This window comes from Palaemon carinicauda, chromosome 14 (genome assembly GCF_036898095.1).
Source record: "Palaemon carinicauda isolate YSFRI2023 chromosome 14, ASM3689809v2, whole genome shotgun sequence".
In the NCBI taxonomy this organism is placed as follows: domain Eukaryota; kingdom Metazoa; phylum Arthropoda; class Malacostraca; order Decapoda; family Palaemonidae; genus Palaemon; species Palaemon carinicauda.
Window position 1 is genome coordinate 7,471,856 of NC_090738.1, and position 19,883 is coordinate 7,491,738.

Here is a 19,883-nt window from a genome sequence, read left to right on the forward strand (position 1 = left end):
CATCCTACATGCAAGAAGAAGGTGTCCCCCAAGGCAGCGTATTGAGTGTGACCTTGTTTGCTGTTGCTATTAATAGTCTCATTAGTCACATACCTCCTGGCATACAAGGATCACTATTTGTCGATGACTTTGCAATTTATTGTAGTGGATCATCTGCACTACAAGCATGCCAAAATCTTCAAATTGCAATAAATGCTGCTTCCGCATGGGCAAATTCTCGTGGATTCATGTTTTCTCCTCAGAAGACCAAAGCCATTCGCTTTACTCGTACTCGTAAAAGGGAAGAGATCCCCACCCTTTTCTTAAATGATTGTATTTTGCCATATGAGGATAATGTCAAGTTTGTTGGAGTCATTTTCGACAAGAAAATGACATTTGGTCCCCATATAAATGACCTATCTATCAGGGTTAAGAAGTCACTGAACATTCTGAAAGTGGTATCGCATTTTGATTGGGGTGCTGATAGAGCAACTTTGCTTAGAATTTATACATCTTTGTGTCTGAGTAAGTTAGACTATGCATGCCAAATATATGGGTCAGCTACAAAGACTTTACTTGGAAAACTTGATATTGTTCACAATGCTGGGCTTCGCATCTGCACAGGTGCTTACAGAACATCTCCCATTGACAGTCTCTATGTTGATTCTGGCATACCTCCCCTTTCCATTCGCAGAGAGGAGTTGAGTTTGAGGTTTTTAGCTAGGTCCCTTGCTGTGAGAAACAATCCTAACTGTAAATATGTTAGGGCGCCTTTAGATCGGGCTCCTAACAGATCTAGAGTGCCTAAGCCTTTGGAAGTACAGCTGAAAAATGATGCTAGAGAAGTAGGCTTGTTAACAGCACAGATAGCAGAGGTAGGATATCCCAAGTCTCCTCCTTGGTGTAATCCACCTGTTAAAGTATGTTTTATGGCAGGAGGGAAAAATACCTTACCTAGTAGGGTAATGAAAAGTGAGTTTTTAAATCATGCTGCTCAACATCATGGGAAACATGTTTTTACAGATGGCTCCAAATCGGCTGCAGGAGTTGGAAGTGCAGCTGTGGTGGGGGATATTGTTATTAGAAGGAAACTCCCATCCTCTTGTTCAATATTTACTGCTGAGCTGTACGCAATAATTCTCGCAGTCCAACGTATTTTTAAAAATGGCAACCAAAATAGTTTTTATACAATTTTTACGGATTCCAATAGTGTTTTACTCTCATTAAAACAAATTATGCCAGGCCATCATCTAGTACAAGAGGTGCAGGACTGGTTAGTACTTCTGCAGTCTAGGAAGAGTATCAGTGTTCACTTCTGTTGGGTCCCTGCCCATGTTGGGGTGGATGGAAATGAACATGTAGATAAGGTAGCAAAGGAAGCTTCAGGGCTAAGTAATCCATCCCCCTTGAGTATTCCTTACAAAGATCTTAAAAGTGAGGTTCATCTTTACTGTAAAAATAAGTGGCAGGCTCGATGGTCTGAACTGACCACCAATACAAAATTGAAACAAATCCACCCATTGGTGGATAAATGGTCATCTTGTAATTCTACAAGTAGGAGTGATACCATTATTTTAACTAGGTTGCGTATTGGCCTTACACATGCAACGCACAATTATTTAATGAAGAGTGGGGAAGGGAGACAGGCCCCTCTTTGTAATACCTGTCAAGTGACAATGGATGTTAAACATATTTTAGTCGATTGTCCTGTTTTTAATCTTCAGAGGAGGACACATTTACTCCAGGACAAACCTTTAAGAGATACAGTGAACCCTCGCTACTTCGCGGTTCGACCATCGCGGATTCACCACTTCGCGGATTTTTTCCATAACCCATATATATACAGTAATATATATATATATATATATATGTATGCATGTATTTATGTATATATGTAGGTATGTATATGTGTATACATATAAATATATATATATATATATATATATATATACACACACACACACACACATATATATATATATATATATATATATATATATATATATATATATATATATATATATCTATATATCTAAAGTAGGAAGATGTGATGTAGTTCTAAGGGAAAAGTATGGGAAAAATGTCTGGGTAATAAGCAAAGCTCTACCTCCAGTTTGTTTCTACATTATGATCAGAGATAAATGTAAACAAAACATTGGTTGCCATTTTTTATCGTGCTTTTTAGCATGTTTAGGAAATGCATGATATAAAATCACCTTTAATATTTGTGCCTGTTTTAGTTTAGGGTACTGTAGTACATGCATTAAGTGTTCTGTACATTAAAGGGTAGTTTGTTAACAGTACTACGTACAAGGGAAGGTTTTAAAAGTCTGAATATACATGTTGAATAAATAGGTAAATATGGTGTCACTACTTCGCGGATTTTCACCTATCGCGGCCGCGACTGGAACCTATCTACCGCGATAAACGAGGGTTCACTGTATACTGGGGGAAAACTGTAATACCCTGAACTTGAGAAAATTTATACAAAGTATTGGGTTATATTACGAGCTATAATTGATTTTATTAATTTATTTATTTATTTTACTCTTTTAATCCCTGTTTATTTCACATCTAGATTTTATTGTATGAAAGTGTTGCGATTTGTATTAAAGGTTAAAATGATACTAAATGGTGTGAGTATACAGATATGATTGAATGATTTTCGTTATATAGCGCTGAATGGCCTTTGATGCCCCAGTGCTTGGCTTAATGCCTAAATCCTATATTCAATTCAATTCTATCCCTTTCCTACTAATTCCCAAGTGGCCATTCAGATCTCCTATAATTACCTTTTCTCTTGTGGGAATTTTTCCAAGCTCTTGGTCCATCTCCACCCAGAATGTATCCTTCTCCTCATCTGTACATCCAGTTTGTGGGGCATAGGCACACACCACATTGACTATTGTTGCTCCCAGTCCCAGCTTTAAACTCATAATTCTGTAATTTTTCCTATTCACCCCAATCAAACTTTCCTTCAGATCTTTCAATAATATTATTCCTACACCATTTCTTCCTTCCATATTTGCTCCACTGCAATAAAATTTACAAGCTTCGCCTAGTTCTGTTGCCTTATTGCCCTTCCATCTGGTTTCCTGCAAACACAGCACTCCAATCTTCCTTCTCTCCATGAGGTCAACCAGTTCTCGCACTTTTCCAGTCATTGTCCCCACATTGAGTTGCGATTCTCATCCTCATCCCAGGATTTTAGCCAGCCAGTTTGGTAATAGAGACTTCCGCCCACCTAAGAATGAGTCTCCTATTAAAGGATAAAGGTTTAAATTTGTGTTCGAATAAATGACAAATTTTTCAAGTAATTCAAACTTCCCACCTTCACTCCCCCCCCCCAAAAAAAAAAAAGAAAGTCTCGGATATAACCTAAGGGACTGTTCAGTGTACCGGCAGAATGGGCGGGGTTTCCTTGTCGCTGGTCACTTACGACCGGCTATTGCCAATACCTTGTTATAAGTTTTTAACTGCCAAGTTTCAGCTGTACTTGAATCAGTCTTGTATTAAAGGACTCAGGTTTGTATAGTTAGGAAAATATAGATAACTGTATTTTTTAAATTTGCCATTTACTTTGGTAAAAGATTGATTTTTGCTTGATAATTATTTTGATAATTGGTGTTTTAGCTCAACAGTGGTGCATAAGCAATGGATGGGAGCTGATTGAGCTTAATAAAGTAGAAGAGGAGGATTCAGGTCAAGAAGATGATTTTCCAGAAAGCTGGGGTTTTCAACGCATTCGTCAGGCTTTGCATGCACACACCTGGTCCAATTTGGAAATGAGAGGTATGATATGTTCTTTTTATTATCTATAGTATTAAGGGCATAACTTTTTTACCTAGTTTTGTCTTACACAGATACAAACACACTTCTTTTTTAAATATAAAACTTACCCGCTGGTTATATAAAAGAGCTGAAGTCCCTGACGCCAGGGCAGAAAATTCAAATCTCGCGCTATCGAAGATACGCCAGGTGTACCAACCGCACCCTAGCGGTAGAACAGGTGGAACTACACACCAACTCCAGTTCTTCTCTCTGCCGTCATAGCTGACTGACATACAGAAGTTCGCTCTCGTGTTTTTACTCTCTTGGGAAGTTGTTTGGTGATGTACAACGTTCTTTTTTGAGTTTAAGCTATCGTTGATTAATTTTCCTTGGTTCTTATCTTGAAATCTTTTTGTTTGAGATTTTCTTTATTGCTTTTTCCCTTACTTTTTGCTTGTCGGTCTCTCACGTTAACTTTTAAAATGGCCGACTCCTCCCCTGCTCAGTGTAGGTGTGTTAGTGAGGGTTGTCGTACACGACTTCCTAAAGGATCTATTGATCCTCATTCTATTTGTGTAAAATGTAGGGGTAAATTTTGTTCATTAGATGATAGGTGTAATGAGTGTCTTTCCTTAACTAATGATGATTTTGTTACTTTCGATCGTTATGTTAGGAGATTAGAGAGAGATAGAGTTAGGCGTAGTTCTTCCCGATCTGTGGATAGAACCTTACCTAATTTACCTGTTCCTAATCCTGTTCCTTCCCCTGTGGTGGTAGATCAGGAACCTACTATGAAGGACATGTTTACTGCTATTTTGTCTCTTGGTGAGAAAGTTGAGTCCTTAGCAGCCGATAGAAATACTATCTTTTCCGAGTTAAAGGTATTGAAAAACCGTGAGCCTATCGGAACTGTGGAAAGTGTTTCAGTGTCTGATGTGGTACCGAAGAATCGTGACTCTCTCGGTGTTGTGACAAGTGTTGATAATGTGTTTAGTGTTGCGGAAGGTGCGTCGACACGAGTGTCTGATGTGGTACCGAAGAATCGTGACTCTCTCGGTGTTGTGACAAGTGTTGATAATGTGTTTAGTGTTGCGGAGGGTGCGTCGGCACGATCTTGTCGTTCACCTAGCCTTAGACCTCTTTCGAGCTCTTGAACCCATGGGAGAAGTAATGTCGAACGGCTTAAGGGAACGAGAAGCATCATCAATCGTGCAGACGTCCCCTCGAACGTTCCTGTTGCCATAGCTCAGGTCGTTCACCCTCATCGTAGGAAAGGTGAGGTTCATACGTTATCCCCGTCTTCCGATGAAGGGTCGGGGAGTGAGATCTGGCGGCGAGCGTCGAGACCGCTTAAACGCTCCCATGTTGATTCACAGCGTCGGGAATCGCCTGTGCGTCCAGGATGTAGTTCGTGGGGTTCACCGGAACGTTTCTGTTCTCCCAGCGCTTGCACTCCGGCCAAACGTTCAGATCACCGTGTTCGTGTGGATATGATTCCTTCCGATTCGGACCTTGTTACTATTCATGCACCTCCTCTTCCATCGGATTGGCTTTCTTCCCCCGAAATGCGTGGTGACATTAGTGCGAATCTTCCTTCTAGGAGTTCTGTTGATCCGAAATGGACTGCGCTTTTGTCTATGAAGGAACAACTCTCGTCGTTGATGGATTCTTATCAACCAGGTGTTGGCGTTGTGTCTGGGCGTTCGATGTCAGACCAGTTATCGCACAAACGTTCGATGGTATCTGGTCTTGACGAGTTATCACTTAGACGGTCTCCCATTCACAGTGTTCAACGCCAGGTTGATTTTGATGAGTCGCGTCAGAGAGTTTTGGTTGACCAGTTTGCGTATTCTGGTCGCGGGGAAGAGCATCGGCGTCGACAAGTGGACGAGACGCGGCAACAATTTGAAGTAGTGGATCGCCCGCGGCAACAACTTTTGGACGCGTCGCGTCAAAACATTGGTTTACAGCGGCGACATCCTGACTACTTTGATCGTTCGCAGCAACAGTCCTCGGACTTTACGCGACCTCGCGGCAATCTTCAACAGTTACCTTCTGATTTCAAGCGTTCTTCTGTTCAACAACAGTCGGATTCTAAGCGGTCTAAACAGTTGTTGGTTGAGGATGATCGTCTACATGTCCGTGTTTCGCATCAATCGACTTCTACTTCTCCCCATCAAATTGACACAGATGTTGGCCTTGACAGGCAGTCCCATCCAGACGTTGTTCCTTCGGTTCAGGCTGCGGCTGTTGCTGCACTGCCAGAAGACGAACCAGAGGAAAAGTCGGATGAGGATAATCCTATTGAGGAAGTCTCTGAGAATGAGGAGGAGAAGCATTATCAGCATGCTGTGGACCTTCGCAAGTTTATGCTTATTCTGACTGGAATTTTCCCGGATTCTTTTACCCCTGTGGCCCCTCGTTCTCCACCTTCTGAATTCATCTTAGGTAAAGCTACTAAGGTTCCAGTTTACACCAAGATGGTTCTTTCTCGATCCTCTAAGCGGGCCTTGAAGTTAATGGGTTCTTGGTTGGACTCCAAGAAATCTTTTGGCAAGACGGCCTTTGCCTTTCCTCCCGCTAGGTTAGCCTCTAAATCTAGTGTGTGGTATGAGACTGGTGAAGTGTTGGGCTTGAGTTTTCCTTCTTCTGCACAAGGGGATTTTTCAAGTTTGGTAGATGCTTCTCGTCGTCTTGCCTTAAGGAAGACGAAGATTTGGTGGTCCATTCCAGAGTTCGACCATTTGCTTAAAGGTCTTTTCAGGGCCTTCGAAGTTTTTAATTTTTTGGACTGGGCTTTGGGGGCTTTGAGTAAGAGGGTCTCTGATATGACGGAAACGGACACTAGTGGTTGGGTTCATTTGATGTCCTGCTTGGACAAAGGTGTGAGGGATGGCTCCAACGAACTTGCTGCCTTGTTTACAGCTGGAATTCTCAAGAAAAGGGCCACGATGTGCTCTTTCCTCTCCGCAGGAGTTTCTCCCTATCAGAAAACGGGCCTTCTTTTCGCACCTTTGTCTAATTCTTTATTTCCTCAGGAATTGGTGGGCGAGGTGGCTACTGCTCTCACTCAGAAGGCCACACATGACTTAGTTACTCATTCGACTAGGAAAGTTTTGCCTCCGTCATTCTCCTCTCGTAAACCTAAGGAATCTTCTTCTGGGTTTCGTCCTCAGTCCTTTCGTGGGAAGCCCTCTGGAAGAGGCTCTTTTAAACCAGAAGGAAGGAAACCTAGAGGCAGAGGGGGCAAGTCCGGCCGAGGTAAAGTCTGACTGCTCTCTCCTTCAGACAGCAGTGGGGGCCAGGTTGACTCACTTTTGGGAGGCTTGGGAGAGGAATGGAGCGGACCCCTGGTCCGTCCAGGTGTTAAAGGAAGGCTACAAGATCCCCTTCCTGACCAATCCTCCTTTAGTCACAGATCCAGTGGATCTTTCGCCCAAATACAGAGAGGGTCCCAAGAAACAAGCCATGCTTCTACAGACGTCTCTTTTATTAGAGAAACAAGCAATAGAGGAAGTGCAGGATGTTACGTCTCCGGGGTTTTACAACCGCCTTTTTCTAGTACCCAAGAGTTCCGGGGGGTGGAGACCGGTTCTGGACGTAAGTGTGCTCAATGGTTACGTCCAAAACTCGACGTTCACTATGGAGACTCAGAAAACAGTTCTGGCAGCTGTGAGGAAGGACGATTGGATGGTCTCTTTAGATCTTCAGGATGCCTATTTCCACCTTCCGATTCATCCCAGCTGCAGACGTTATCTGAGGTTCATGGACGGAAACAAGGTCTTCCAGTTCAGGGCTCTTTGTTTCGGACTCTGCACGGCTCCTCTATTGTTCACCAAGATCATGCTGAACGTGGCAAGCATGCTGCATTCGAGGGGAATCAGGGCCTCTCTGTATCTGGACGATTGGCTGATAAGAGCCTCCTCAGCCGATTGTTGTTTGAAGGACCTCAAGATGACTTTGGATCTCTCCAGAGAACTGGGTCTCCTGGTGAGCTCGGAAAAATCACAACTCATTCCATCCCAGGAGATTCTTTATTTGGGGATGGAGATTCACAGTCGGAGTTTTCGGGCTTTTCCGTCGTCGGTGAGAATCCAAGCAGCCCTCCTAAAAGTACAAACGTTCCTGAAGAGAGATCTTTGCTCCGTCAGAGATTGGATGAGTCTTCTGGGGACTCTCTCGTCGTTAGAGAAGTTCGTGACCCTGGGGAAGTTGTTCTTGCGTCCTCTTCAGTTTCATCTCAACCGGCATTGGAAGAAAGGGGACAGCCTCGACAGGGATTGCATTCCCATCTCGACTTCCATCAAGTCTCATCTTCAATGGTGGAACAACGAGCCCAGACTGAAAGAAGGCTTGTCTTTACTTCAGAGGAACCCAAACCTCGTGTTGTGTTGCGACGCCTCCAACTCGGGGTGGGGAGCCACTCTAGAGAAGCAGGAACTTTCGGGGACTTGGACGGTGGAGCAAACCTCTCTCCACATCAATCAAAAAGAACTTTTAGCTATTCATCTGGCTCTCATCGGCTTCGAAAAGCAGATCAGGGGCAAGGTAGTCCAAGTCAATTCGGACAGCACGACAGCTCTGGCCTATATTGCGAAACAAGGCGGGACCCACTCTTGGCCTCTGTTCGAGATTGCAAGACTGCTCCTCATCTGGGCGGAGGAAAGGAAGGTGACTCTTTTGACGCGGTTCATCCAGGGGGTCAACAATGTGAGCGCAGACAGACTCAGCAGGAAAGGTCAGGTTCTCTCCACAGAATGGATTCTGCACCCGGACATCTGCAAGAGTCTGTGGCGGTTATGGGGTCGACCTCTCGTGGATCTCTTTGCCACCGCGAAGACCAAACGGCTAGAGTGTTACTGCTCTCCGGTTCCAGACCCCGAAGCTTTACACATAGACGCTTTTCTGATGAACTGGTCACACATGGAGGTTTATGCTTTCCCTCCGTTCAAGATCCTTTACAAAGTGATTCAGAAGTTCGTTTCACACGAGGAGACCAGAATGACACTGATAGCTCCGTTCTGGCCGTCAAGGAGCTGGTTTCCAGAGGTACTGGAATGGATGGTGGATGTCCCGAGAAGCCTTCCCATGAGACCCGATCTTCTCAGACAACCTCACTTGGCCCGAAATCATCAAAACCTCCGAGCTCTACGTCTGACTGCCTTCAGACTATCGAAAAACTCGCTAGAGCTAGAGGATTTTCGAAGAAGGCAGCCAAGGCAATTGCAAGGGCAAGAAGGTCTTCAACCATCAAGGTGTATCAGTCCAAGTGGGAGTTGTTCAGGGAATGGTGTAGAACTCACGCGATTTCCTCTTCCAGTACATCGCTTTCCCAAATAGCAGATTTTTTCTTGGACCTTAAAGCTAAGCATAACTTCTCGTCATCGACCATTAAAGGTTACAGGAGTATGTTGGCGATGGTTTTTCGACACAGGAACCTAGACCTTTCTGATAATAAAGATCTACGAGATTTACTTAGGTCTTTTGATACGACCAAGAAGATTCAAACGGCTCCCATCGCCTGGAATTTGGATGTTGTCCTTAAATTTCTCATGAGTGACAGATTTGAGCCTTTACACTCGGCTTCATTTAAGGACTTAACCTTGAAAACCCTTTTTCTAGTTACCCTCGCCACTACGAAAAGAGTTAGGGAAGTTCACGCTTTAAGCAAGAACATTGGTTTTCGGAATGGGAAAGCCATTTGTTCTTTGCAACTGGGGTTCCTGGCCAAGAACGAAAACCCTTCTCGACCATGGCCCAAATCCTTCGAGATTTCTAACCTTTCTGATTTGGCTGGCGATGAATTGGAAAGGGTTCTCTGTCCAGTTAGAGCTCTACGTTTTTATGTGGACAGAACTAAGAATCTGAGAGGTAATTCAGACGCTCTGTGGTGTGCAGTCCGGAAACCCTCGATGCCCATGTCCAAGAATGCCTTGTCTTTTTTCGTTAGATTGTTGATTCGAGAAGCTCATGCTCAGTGTGATGAGTCGGATCAGAGGCTCCTCAAAGTCAAGACACATGAAGTCAGAGCGTGGGTCCTTTTATAGCGGCTAATGCGATAGTAGGTGAATGATCTACCACTACGTTCCCTTTTTTCCTAATACCCCTTTTCTATCTCTTGGAACTCGTTTGTTATGGTTGTTTGTGGAGATTGGGCGTCAGTCTTCCGCAATCTTTGATTTGGCTAGGTGGTCAATTTGTTCCTTGAGTGCACCCGGAACAAGGGTATTGGTTGAGGTCCTGTCATGTTATAGGTGTTTGTACCGTTTGACAGCTCCTAGAGATTTTCAGCCCGAGTGGATTACTGGATCTCTTAAGGATAGCGGACGAAATGAGGCAGAGTATCATTGCTGTCAGCTTCCTTATCAGGTGAGAACTGCTTAAGTTTATTGTATGTAACCCTTAAGTGAATTTTCTGTATGTAGCTGTCTCTGACCCGCCACCAAGGGGTGTCAATCAGCTCTTTTATATAACCAGCGGGTAAGTTTTATATTTAAAAATGATATTTTCATAATAAAATAAATTTTTGAATATACTTACCCGCTGGTTATATAAATTTAACACCCTCCCTCCTCCCCTCTAGAGACTACCTATGGTATGGCTATGAGGCATGGAAGAACTGGAGTTGGTGTGTAGTTCCACCTGTTCTACCGCTAGGGTGCGGTTGGTACACCTGGCGTATCTTCGATAGCGCGAGATTTGAATTTTCTGCCCTGGCGTCAGGGACTTCAGCTCTTTTATATAACCAGCGGGTAAGTATATTCAAAAATTTATTTTATTATGAAAATATCATTTTATAGGATTATGATTTCAACAAAGGTAGGACTCTGCTGTTAAAAGTTTTTATGAGGTGTTGGTACTTGGTGGTGGGGAATGGGAAAGTCCCATCCCCCTTGCCAATTCCCTGAATAGCCACTTTGTTTTCAGCCTCCATGACATACAGATGAGGACTTTTTTTTCAGACTGTCCGATTGCTGGGACGATTAAATGGGGAAACCATGTTTAGGCATGTAGTCTTGCTAGGAGTTTCAGGCTGGCATTACAGAACCTTTATGAGCAAGTTGCCCGAGAATCCTCATTCATTGTGCCCTTCTTGCAGAGGTCATAACTACTCACAGTCATTACCCTTTGAGTAATGTAAGGAGTGGTCATCCTCCCAGTGGCAGGAGGAGAAAGAACGAGGGTAAGCAAGCTTCCTTGCCTTCTGGGTCTTACTCGAAGTCTGTGTAATCCGGTGGACCTCTGGCTTCAGAACTGTTATGAGGAGAAGGCAAAGAAAGATGATGATTTTGATTTAACGGCAAGCTCAGAGTGAGTCGGCTTCACCTGCTTCTCCTAGAGAAGCAGAAATGAGGATTTCTTTTCATGATGAACCCTAAGAAGTTTTATTTTCAGGTTACTAAGCAGACAAGGATGATGTCATGAAGAAGTTATAGCCCTCTTTATGTCTGAAGGATATTCCATCAAAGGAAACACTTCTGCAAGGCCTGGTGCTTTCTAAGGCAAAGTCTTCTCATCTTTGTGAGTTTCTTTCTACTGCACCTTCAGAAGAAGCACTTAGCATGACCCTCCTCCATCCTAGCCACTGGGAGACGCATTTGATTGGTAATCCTCGCCTTCAGGGGAGCCATCATCTTCGGACTCGACATCTTTTGGTAAGGGAAGGAAGCACTTACGGCTTCCTTCCCCTCCAAGTCCATTTCCTACAACATAATCATCAGCGATGGCTTCAGCTAATTCTACTTGTCTTAAGAAAAAATGGATTTTGAGCGAAGCGAAAAATCTATTTATGGGTGAGATAGCCATGTCGTCCTGATGGAAGGTTCCTAATAGTAGCTTCCAAGGGATATATGAACTACAGTGATATTTCCACAGAATTTACCTTTAGGTTTCCAGAATTCTAACTCCTGGCACGAATATCCTTAACATTCTCTTAAGGATATTGCATAAATCAGGGGACGTATATTTTGATGCGACACATAGCAATCTTCACCCCGAATAGCGTTTTCACCTCGAGGGGAAAGAGTGGCAATTTTGGAAGGGGAGCCGTTATTAAGGTTACCCTATTTCCCATACTACTATTGAGTATCAAGATGGCGGTCATTCCTTGTAGCATTGAGCATGGTGCTACAGATATAGTAGTTTCGGGAGGGATTCTGCGAAGTCCTTTTCTATAGAAAAGGAGGGTGGGTCCATCAGGACGACATGGCTATCTCACCCAAAAATAAATTTTTCGCTTCGCTCAAAATCCTTGTTTTGGGCTCAAACCATGTCGTCCTGATGAAAGTTTACCAGAGAAATACTAGAAAGTACTGTATCTGTGGATTTTCATCGGTGCCTTAACCTTGGGACAATTTTTCTATGGTCATCTTGATCATTGAGACAAATGACGTTACCGTTATCCGTCATTACCACTGATCATGGACAATGTTAGTGCTTCTTGCCCCCTACAGGGAAGAGTCATATATTGTATGAACAAACATAAGTATCCACCAGATATACAAACAGTCTCACGGTTTGTATATATTGTCGGAAAAATATCAGTGTCAACTATATCCATTGTTTGTAAGCATACAATGATAGGTTTACTTGAATAAATAAGTAAAAGAACTCTGGCATCTTTAATGTGCAAATTGCAGGGCGAGAAAGGATGCAATTACATTCTAATAGACATTTAATTCGAATAAATGACTAAAGGGAATAACGAGTGAAACGAATGTACTGTAACATGTTAAAGGAATTATACATGCAACGTATACAGAAAATATTTTTCCTTCCCTGAAAGGGAAGAAATGATGAGTGCCACTCTAAAACTGAAAAATTTTAATAAATTTTTCCACTATAAATTCTGTAAATGTTGTATACTATCAACACTGTGTACTACGTACACACAGCACAAGCGTTATCTGTATAATTCCACACCTGAGATTTTGAACAGACTTAGTGTCACCATTGTGACACTCACTTAAAAGGTATAACACTGGAAGTGTCAACACCTTTTCACCCTAATTGATAGTCCCAATCAATTCACTGTTCATCGCAGCACTAGACGACAGGTTTTAATACACTACCTCCCGCCACCACATAATGCTTCAGTTCATGGACTTGCTTAGCGTAGTGTTTGTAGAACACTCTGGATGATTTCCATCCAGTATATGAGCGAAGACTCTCAAAGTCCATATACTGAAAAAAGTTCAGTGATGAAGCAATTTTCCTTGGATCATGACCTGCGGGTGTACTGTCAGGATCTGCTCTGCGAATGAAGTAGGTGAGCTTCGCCCTCAGTAGTTTTAGGGATAAGTTGGATCCTAAGGTTTCTCCTTTGAAGAGCTGTCCTCCCCTGAAGTCTGAAGTTCTATGAAGATAGGCCTTTAGACACTCTACTGGTCATAGAGAGACGTCTTCCTTCAGAGGGCAGATTCTCCAGGGACCCCATCTTTTAGTGGGTAGCTCGTTCTTGACGAGAAAGGTTGGATCAGGAAAGAGATTCAGTTCTCCCACTTCTGTGAACTGAATGAGGCCCTCATATCTCGACAGGGCTACTATTTCACTAACTCTAGCCCCTGAGGCTATAGCGAACAGGAAAATAACATTCTGGGTTAGATCCTTGAAAGAACAATCTTCATTGTTCACAGATGAGGCATAATGTAGGATCTTGTCCAAAGACCATGAGATGGGCTTTTGAGGAGCTGCAGGCCTAAGCCTAGAGCATGCCTTCGGGATCTTATTAAAGATTTCATTCGTCAGATCCACTTGAAAGGCATATAGAAGAGGTCTAGTCAAGGCTGACTTACACGTAGTTATCGTGTTAGCTGCCAGACCTTGATTATGAAGGTGGATAAAGAAGGACAGACAGAAGTTTATTGAAATTTCTTTCGGTCCTTTTGCTTTAACAAAAGCAACCCACTTTTTCCAAGACGATTCATATTGTCTTCTAGTTGACATAGACTTGTATTCTTCTAGGAAGTCTATATTCCCTTCTGAGATCCCAAATCTTTTCTTAACTTCTAAGGTGAGAAAATCACGAAATGAAGGGTTTGGGTTTCCTGTGATGAATCGAAGACAATTAACTTTTGAACCCTCTGAGATAGTACTGGGTTCAGTACAAGGGCCAGCCTCAGCCTCAGTTCCCTCACTAGAGGGAACCAGTTGCTCTTGGACTATTTGGGAGCCACTAGAGCATCCTTTCCTTGGAAGGATCTCAGCGTGTTGAGGACCTCCAGCAGGAGTTTGGATGGAAGGAATAGGAATTTCCGGGTCCATCCGTTCCACACTAGAGACATGGTGTCCGTTATCTCCTCTAGAGGGTCCTCCTATGGGGCTACATATCGAGGAAGTTTCTTGATGACGCTCGTCACGAAGAGGTTGATCTGAAGTTTGGGGACTTGTTCCAATCTGGAAGAGAATGGGTCTGCGTCGGTGGACCATTATTATTATTATTATTATTATTATTATTATTATTATTATTATTAGCCAAGCTACATCCCTAGTTGGAAAAGCAAGATGCTATAAGCCCAAGGGCTCCAACATGGGAAAATAGCCTAGTGAAGAAAGGAAATAAGGAAATAAATAAATGATGAGAATAAATTAACAATATATCATTCTAAAAGCAGTAACAGTGTCAAAACAGATATGTCCTATATAAACTATTAACAACGTCAAAAACAGATATGTCATATATAAACTATAAAAAGACTCATGTCAGCCTGGTCAACATAAAAACATTTGCTCCAACTTTGAACTTTTGAAGTTCTACTGATTCAACTACCCAATTAGGAAGATCATTCCACGACTTGGTAACAGCTGGAATAAAATTTCTGGAATACTGTGTAGTATTGAGCCTCATGATGGAGAATGCCTGGCTATTAGAATTAACTGCCTGCCTAGTATTACGAACAGGATAGAATTGTCCAGGGAGATCTGAATGTAAAGGATGGTCAGAGTTATGAAAAATCTTAAGCAACATGCATAATGAACTAATTGAACGACGGTGCCAAAGATTAATATCTAGATCAGGAATAAGAAATTTAATAGACCGTAAATTTCTGTCCAACAAATTAAGATGAGAATCAGCAGCTGAACACCAGACAGGAGAACAATACTCAAAACAAGGTAGAATGCAAGAATTAAAACACTTCTTCAGAATAGATTGATCACCGAAAATCTTAAAAGACTTTCTCAATAAGCCAATTTTTTTGTGCAATTGAAGAAGACACAGACCTAAAGTGTTTCTCAAAAGTAAATTTGCTGTCGAGTATCACACTTAAAATTTTGAAAGTCATACAAATTTAAAGAAACATTATCAATACTGAGATCCGGATGTTGAGGAGCCACCGTCCTTGACCTACTTACAATCATACTTTGAGTTTTGTTAAGATTCAACTTCATACCCCATAATTTGCACCATGCACTAATTCTAGCTAAATCTCTATTGAGGGATTCACCAACCCCAGATCTACATTCAGGGGATGGAATTGATGCAAAGAGAGTAGCATCATCTGCGTATGCAACAAGCTTGTTTTCTAGGCCAGACCACATGTCATGTGTATATAGTATGAAAAGTAATGGGCCAAGAACACTACCCTGTGGAACACTGGATATCACATTCCTATACTCACTATGGTGCCCATCAACAACAACTCTTTGAGATCTATTACTTAAAAATCAATTATAATGCTAAGAAATGACCCACCCACTCCCAACTGTTTGAGTTTGAAAACAAGGGCTTCATGATTAACATGATCAAAGGCAGCACTAAAATCAAGGCCAAACATACAAACTTCCGGACCACAATCAAGGGATTTCTGTACAGCATTGGAGATTGTAAGAAGGGCATCACATGCTCCAAGGTCTTTACGAAAACCAAATTGCAAACTAGGGAGTAGATGATTACCTTCAGCAAACCTATTAAGACGTTTTGCCGGAAGACGTTCAAAAACATTAGATAATATGGGAGTTATGGAAATTGGGCGGTAATCAGTGGGACTTGAGCTACCACAAACACATTTACATAGAGGAGTAACATTACCAATTCTCCAACAAGTGCTGAAAGCTCCTCTTCTTGCTAACTTGCGCAAAATAACAGATAACTTTGGAGCTAAGAAATCTGCTGTCTTTATAAAAAACAAAGGAAAAATACCATTTGGGTCTACACCTCCATAAGCATCAAGGTCCATCAACAGAGCTTTAATCTCATGAGATCGAAAAGCTAAACTAGTTAGTTTAGCCTCAGGAAAACAGGAATGAGGAAGTTCAAGTTTTTTATTACTATGTTTACTGTCAAAAACATCAGCCAAAAGGGTTGCCTTTTCCTTTGGACAGTGAGTGACTGAGCCATCTGGTTTAAGTAAAGGAGGAACTGTTGCATCTACACCAAAGAGTGCAGATTTAAGGGTAGACCACCATTTATGTTCCTGAGTTGTACCAGAAAGGGTTTCTTTTATGGTTAAATTGTACTCCTTCTCAGTTGGGGCATAAACTCTCTGAGAAAAAGCTCGAAGCTGAGTATAGTTGTTCCAGGTCAAATCTGATCTGTTACCCTTCCAAAGATGATAGGCCTCCTGCTTCTCCAAATAAGCATGTCTACAATCATCATTGAACCACGGTTTGTCCTTCACTCGGTACCTTAGCACACGAGAAGGGATACGCCTATCAATTATGTTGACTAGATTCTCATTCAAAGGGACAACAGGATCTACGCTACTATATAATTGTGACCAATTCAAGCACAAAAGTTCATGCAGAATCCCATTCCAGTCTGCTTGAGATTTCATATAAATTTTACAAGAGTATGATATATCAGGGACAGGCTGCTCAGTCTTCACTACTAATAAAATCTAGGCATGATCAGATGTCCCGACTGGAGAACCAACCTTACTAGTTATGACGCCAGGGGACTCAGTGTATACAAGTTCCAAGCAATTACCAAACCTGTGAGTAGCTTCATTTATGATTTGCTCACAGCCTGATTCAGAGGCAAAGTCTAAAGCTCTTAAGCCATGGTGATCGGTAGGAGAGATAGAACTTAACCACTCCCTATGGTGAGCATTAAAATCACCAACAAAGACAAAAGAAGCCTTTCTATCGTCTTCTTGTATCTTAGCCATAATGGTAAGAAGACAATCGAAGATAGAATCGTCCATGTCTGGATTCCGGTAGATCGAACACAAATAAAAGTTGTTATGCCTGCCACAAACTTTTATTACCTGAATCTCATGACATCCACATTGATAGAAGGACTTATGAGAAGCAGGGTACTCGGTCCTAATATACACCGCCATTCTCCTGGTCCTAGGGATGGCATCACATTTCAACATTATTGGCTTCTTAAAACCAGTTATAAGGAGCTCAAATGAGGGCCTCATATTAGAAACCAAAGTTTCTGAGCACAAAAGAATATCATACTGTCTGGACGTAACTGTAAGGTCTTGGATATTTGCATGAAGACCACGAATATTGCAATACAGAAGACGAAATCTAGGACGTACTGGTCCCGGATTTCGCTTAATGTCTTCAGACAGCATAACAATTAATAGAAATAAAAAAAGAGACATCATACTTAAAAACTAGATAAACAAGAATTATAACAAAAACAATATGTACAGAATTATAAATAATGTGATTGATGATACCCATAGACTATAGTAAAAAGTCCGAAAAACTGGTCAACATGGAGGAGCCGATACACCATGCAAGGCTAAATACCCTCCAGGATAACCATTTCAACTGAAGGGAGGACAGTAAGGATAGTTTTTAGAAGAGAAAGATTCAGAAAAAAGAAAAGACAACCTCTTGATAAGCCACCAGGCATCCATGGCCCTTCTATTAAGCCTGCCCAACACACCATTTAAAAAAAACAAGAAGAAAAAAAGAAATAATAATAAGATAGAATAGTGTGCCCGAGTGTACTCTATCGGCTTGAGCCTGAGTAGGGCATCCGCTGTCACATTGCGGATCATTTGTATGTGAACTGCTGATAGGTGCCATCTCTTTAGGTAAGAGATGGCTAACATCACTTAGATTATATGAGACGATCTCGAGCCTTGTCGGTTCAGACATCTCACTATCACTTCGCTGTACCAGATCAGCCTGAGGAGGCCTGATCTGCGTGGAGAGAGTTTCCCCAACATCAACAGGACTGCCATGGCTTCCAAAAAGTAGATGAGAAGGGCCTTGAGTAGAGATGACCAAGTCCCTTGGGCTTTCCTCTGATGGGAGTGAACTCCCCATTCTTCCGTCGAGGCATCCATGCAGATGATCTTCGATAGTCGAGGTAGTTGCAAGGGCACGGTCCTCAATAGGCTTTTGGCCTTCGACCATGTGTTGAGAAGCAATCAAGGTAAGACCGATATCGGTCATTTTAGATCTCTTCGAGTGTTTGATGCGTATCTTCTCCAGACTCTTGACGCATCTTTCAGTTCTGCTCTTAGCACTGGGTCTGTCACTGCTGCGAACTGGAGAGAGTTCAGTACTCTTTCCTGTTAGTGTCTTGAAATCTTGACGGATTACCGTAGTCTCTTGACTGACCCTGCTATCTCCTTCTACATCCCTAAGGGAAAGGAGAGACAGTGTGACCTCAGGTTCCAATGGTTTTTCAGCCATTGAAACCTTTGAGCTGGAAGAGTTGAGACTTCTTGAAGTTGATTTTGCATCCCCGATGTTCCAGGAACTGGGTTACTTCTTTGGGTGCTCGCAGACCAGCAGCTTCGGGTGCTGCCCACACCAGCCATTCTTCCAGGTACTTTGATACCTGAACAGTTTCTAGGCATGGTTATTGCACGACTGTGTCCGCCAATTTCGTGAAGATACTTAGGACTGTGTTTAGTCCGAAGAGTATGGTTCTTAGGACATACTTTATCTTCTGTAACTTGAATCCTAGGTAGGAGGAGAGGGGGCAACTGACTAGAAGCTGCCAATAGGCACCTGTCAGGTCTATCAAGACTGTAAACGCCCCTTTTTGTAATAGGGTCCTTATGTGTAGAAGGATTACCATCCTGAACTTGCTGTTTCTTTTGAACTAGTTGAGTGGCGACAAGTCAAGAATGACTCTGAGTTTTCTTGAGTCCTTCTTGGGAACACAAAACAGCCTTCCCTGGAATTCGATGGACTTTGCTTTCCTTATCACCTGTATGCTCTAGAGCTATAGGGTATACTCTTCTAATACGGGGTTGGAGTGTTGGAAGAGTTGAGGAAATGATGGTGGAGGCATGTCTAGTTTCCATCCTAGTCCAATCTTGATTAGGCCTTGTGCCCAAGGATCGAAGGTCCATCGATCCTATTGGAACCTCCCTCCTACCAGAAGCGTCTCTTTGCTTTGACTGATGAGAAGGTTTACCTCCTCGACCGCTTGCCTGGGGCACCGCGGTCATAGAAACTGTGGGATGTTGTTGAACAGACCGAGGAAAAAATTTAGACTTTTTCGTCTTCCTTTTAGGTTGGGGACCCACATCTGTGGAAGACATCCTCTTTGAAGAGATGCCCCACTTCTGGAGAAGGTTCCTATTCTCCGTGGTGGCTTTCTCGATTACCTCTATGACTACCTCGTTTGGGAAGAGGTCTTTACCCCAGATGTTGGAAGATATCAGCTTCTTGGGTTCATGTTTCACTGTTGCAGCAGCAAGCACGAACTCCCTACAGGCCCTCCTAGCCTTCATAAAGGCATATAGGTCTTTTACTAAGGTGGCCATATGCATTCTGGCCAAGACCATGAGCATGTCTGGGGTACTTCGATGGGCTGAACACATCTCTATGCAGTTTTGTAGGGATAAGGAGGCCGCAAGTCTCTCCTTTGTCTCTTGTTCCTTGCACAAAAGAAACTCAGAAAGTTTAGGGAGATTCTCGCTAAACTGTCGTCCAGCGATGTCCGCGTCTAGTTTCCCTACTGAAAAGGTTAAGTGGACTTCCTTCCAATCCTTCTCCTGCATAGGCAAGGCTAATGACAGAGGCTTGCACTCCTCAAGTGCAGGACATGGTTTGCCTGCCTCCACTGCCTTGGCAACAGATTTAAATGCCTTCCACGTAAAGGGGAATGCTATTGAAGCAGGAGCAAGAAAGGTAGGGTGTCTCTTACTCAGTGCGAACACTTTCAACACCAAGTAACCCGCCTTTCTTAGGCTACTTGACAAGATAGCCTG

General features: G+C 42.7%; 1 protein-coding gene across 1 annotated transcript in view; it reads left to right on the top strand.

Moving 5' to 3' along the window:
- Positions 1–19,883, top strand: part of LOC137653412 (alpha- and gamma-adaptin-binding protein p34) — a 142,689-nt gene that overhangs the window by 77,980 nt on the left and 44,826 nt on the right. Inside the window, exon 4 of the mRNA XM_068386775.1 lies at positions 3,613–3,771. Coding sequence (XP_068242876.1) covers positions 3,613–3,771 — 159 coding nt within the window. The remainder of the gene's footprint in view (positions 1–3,612; positions 3,772–19,883) is intronic.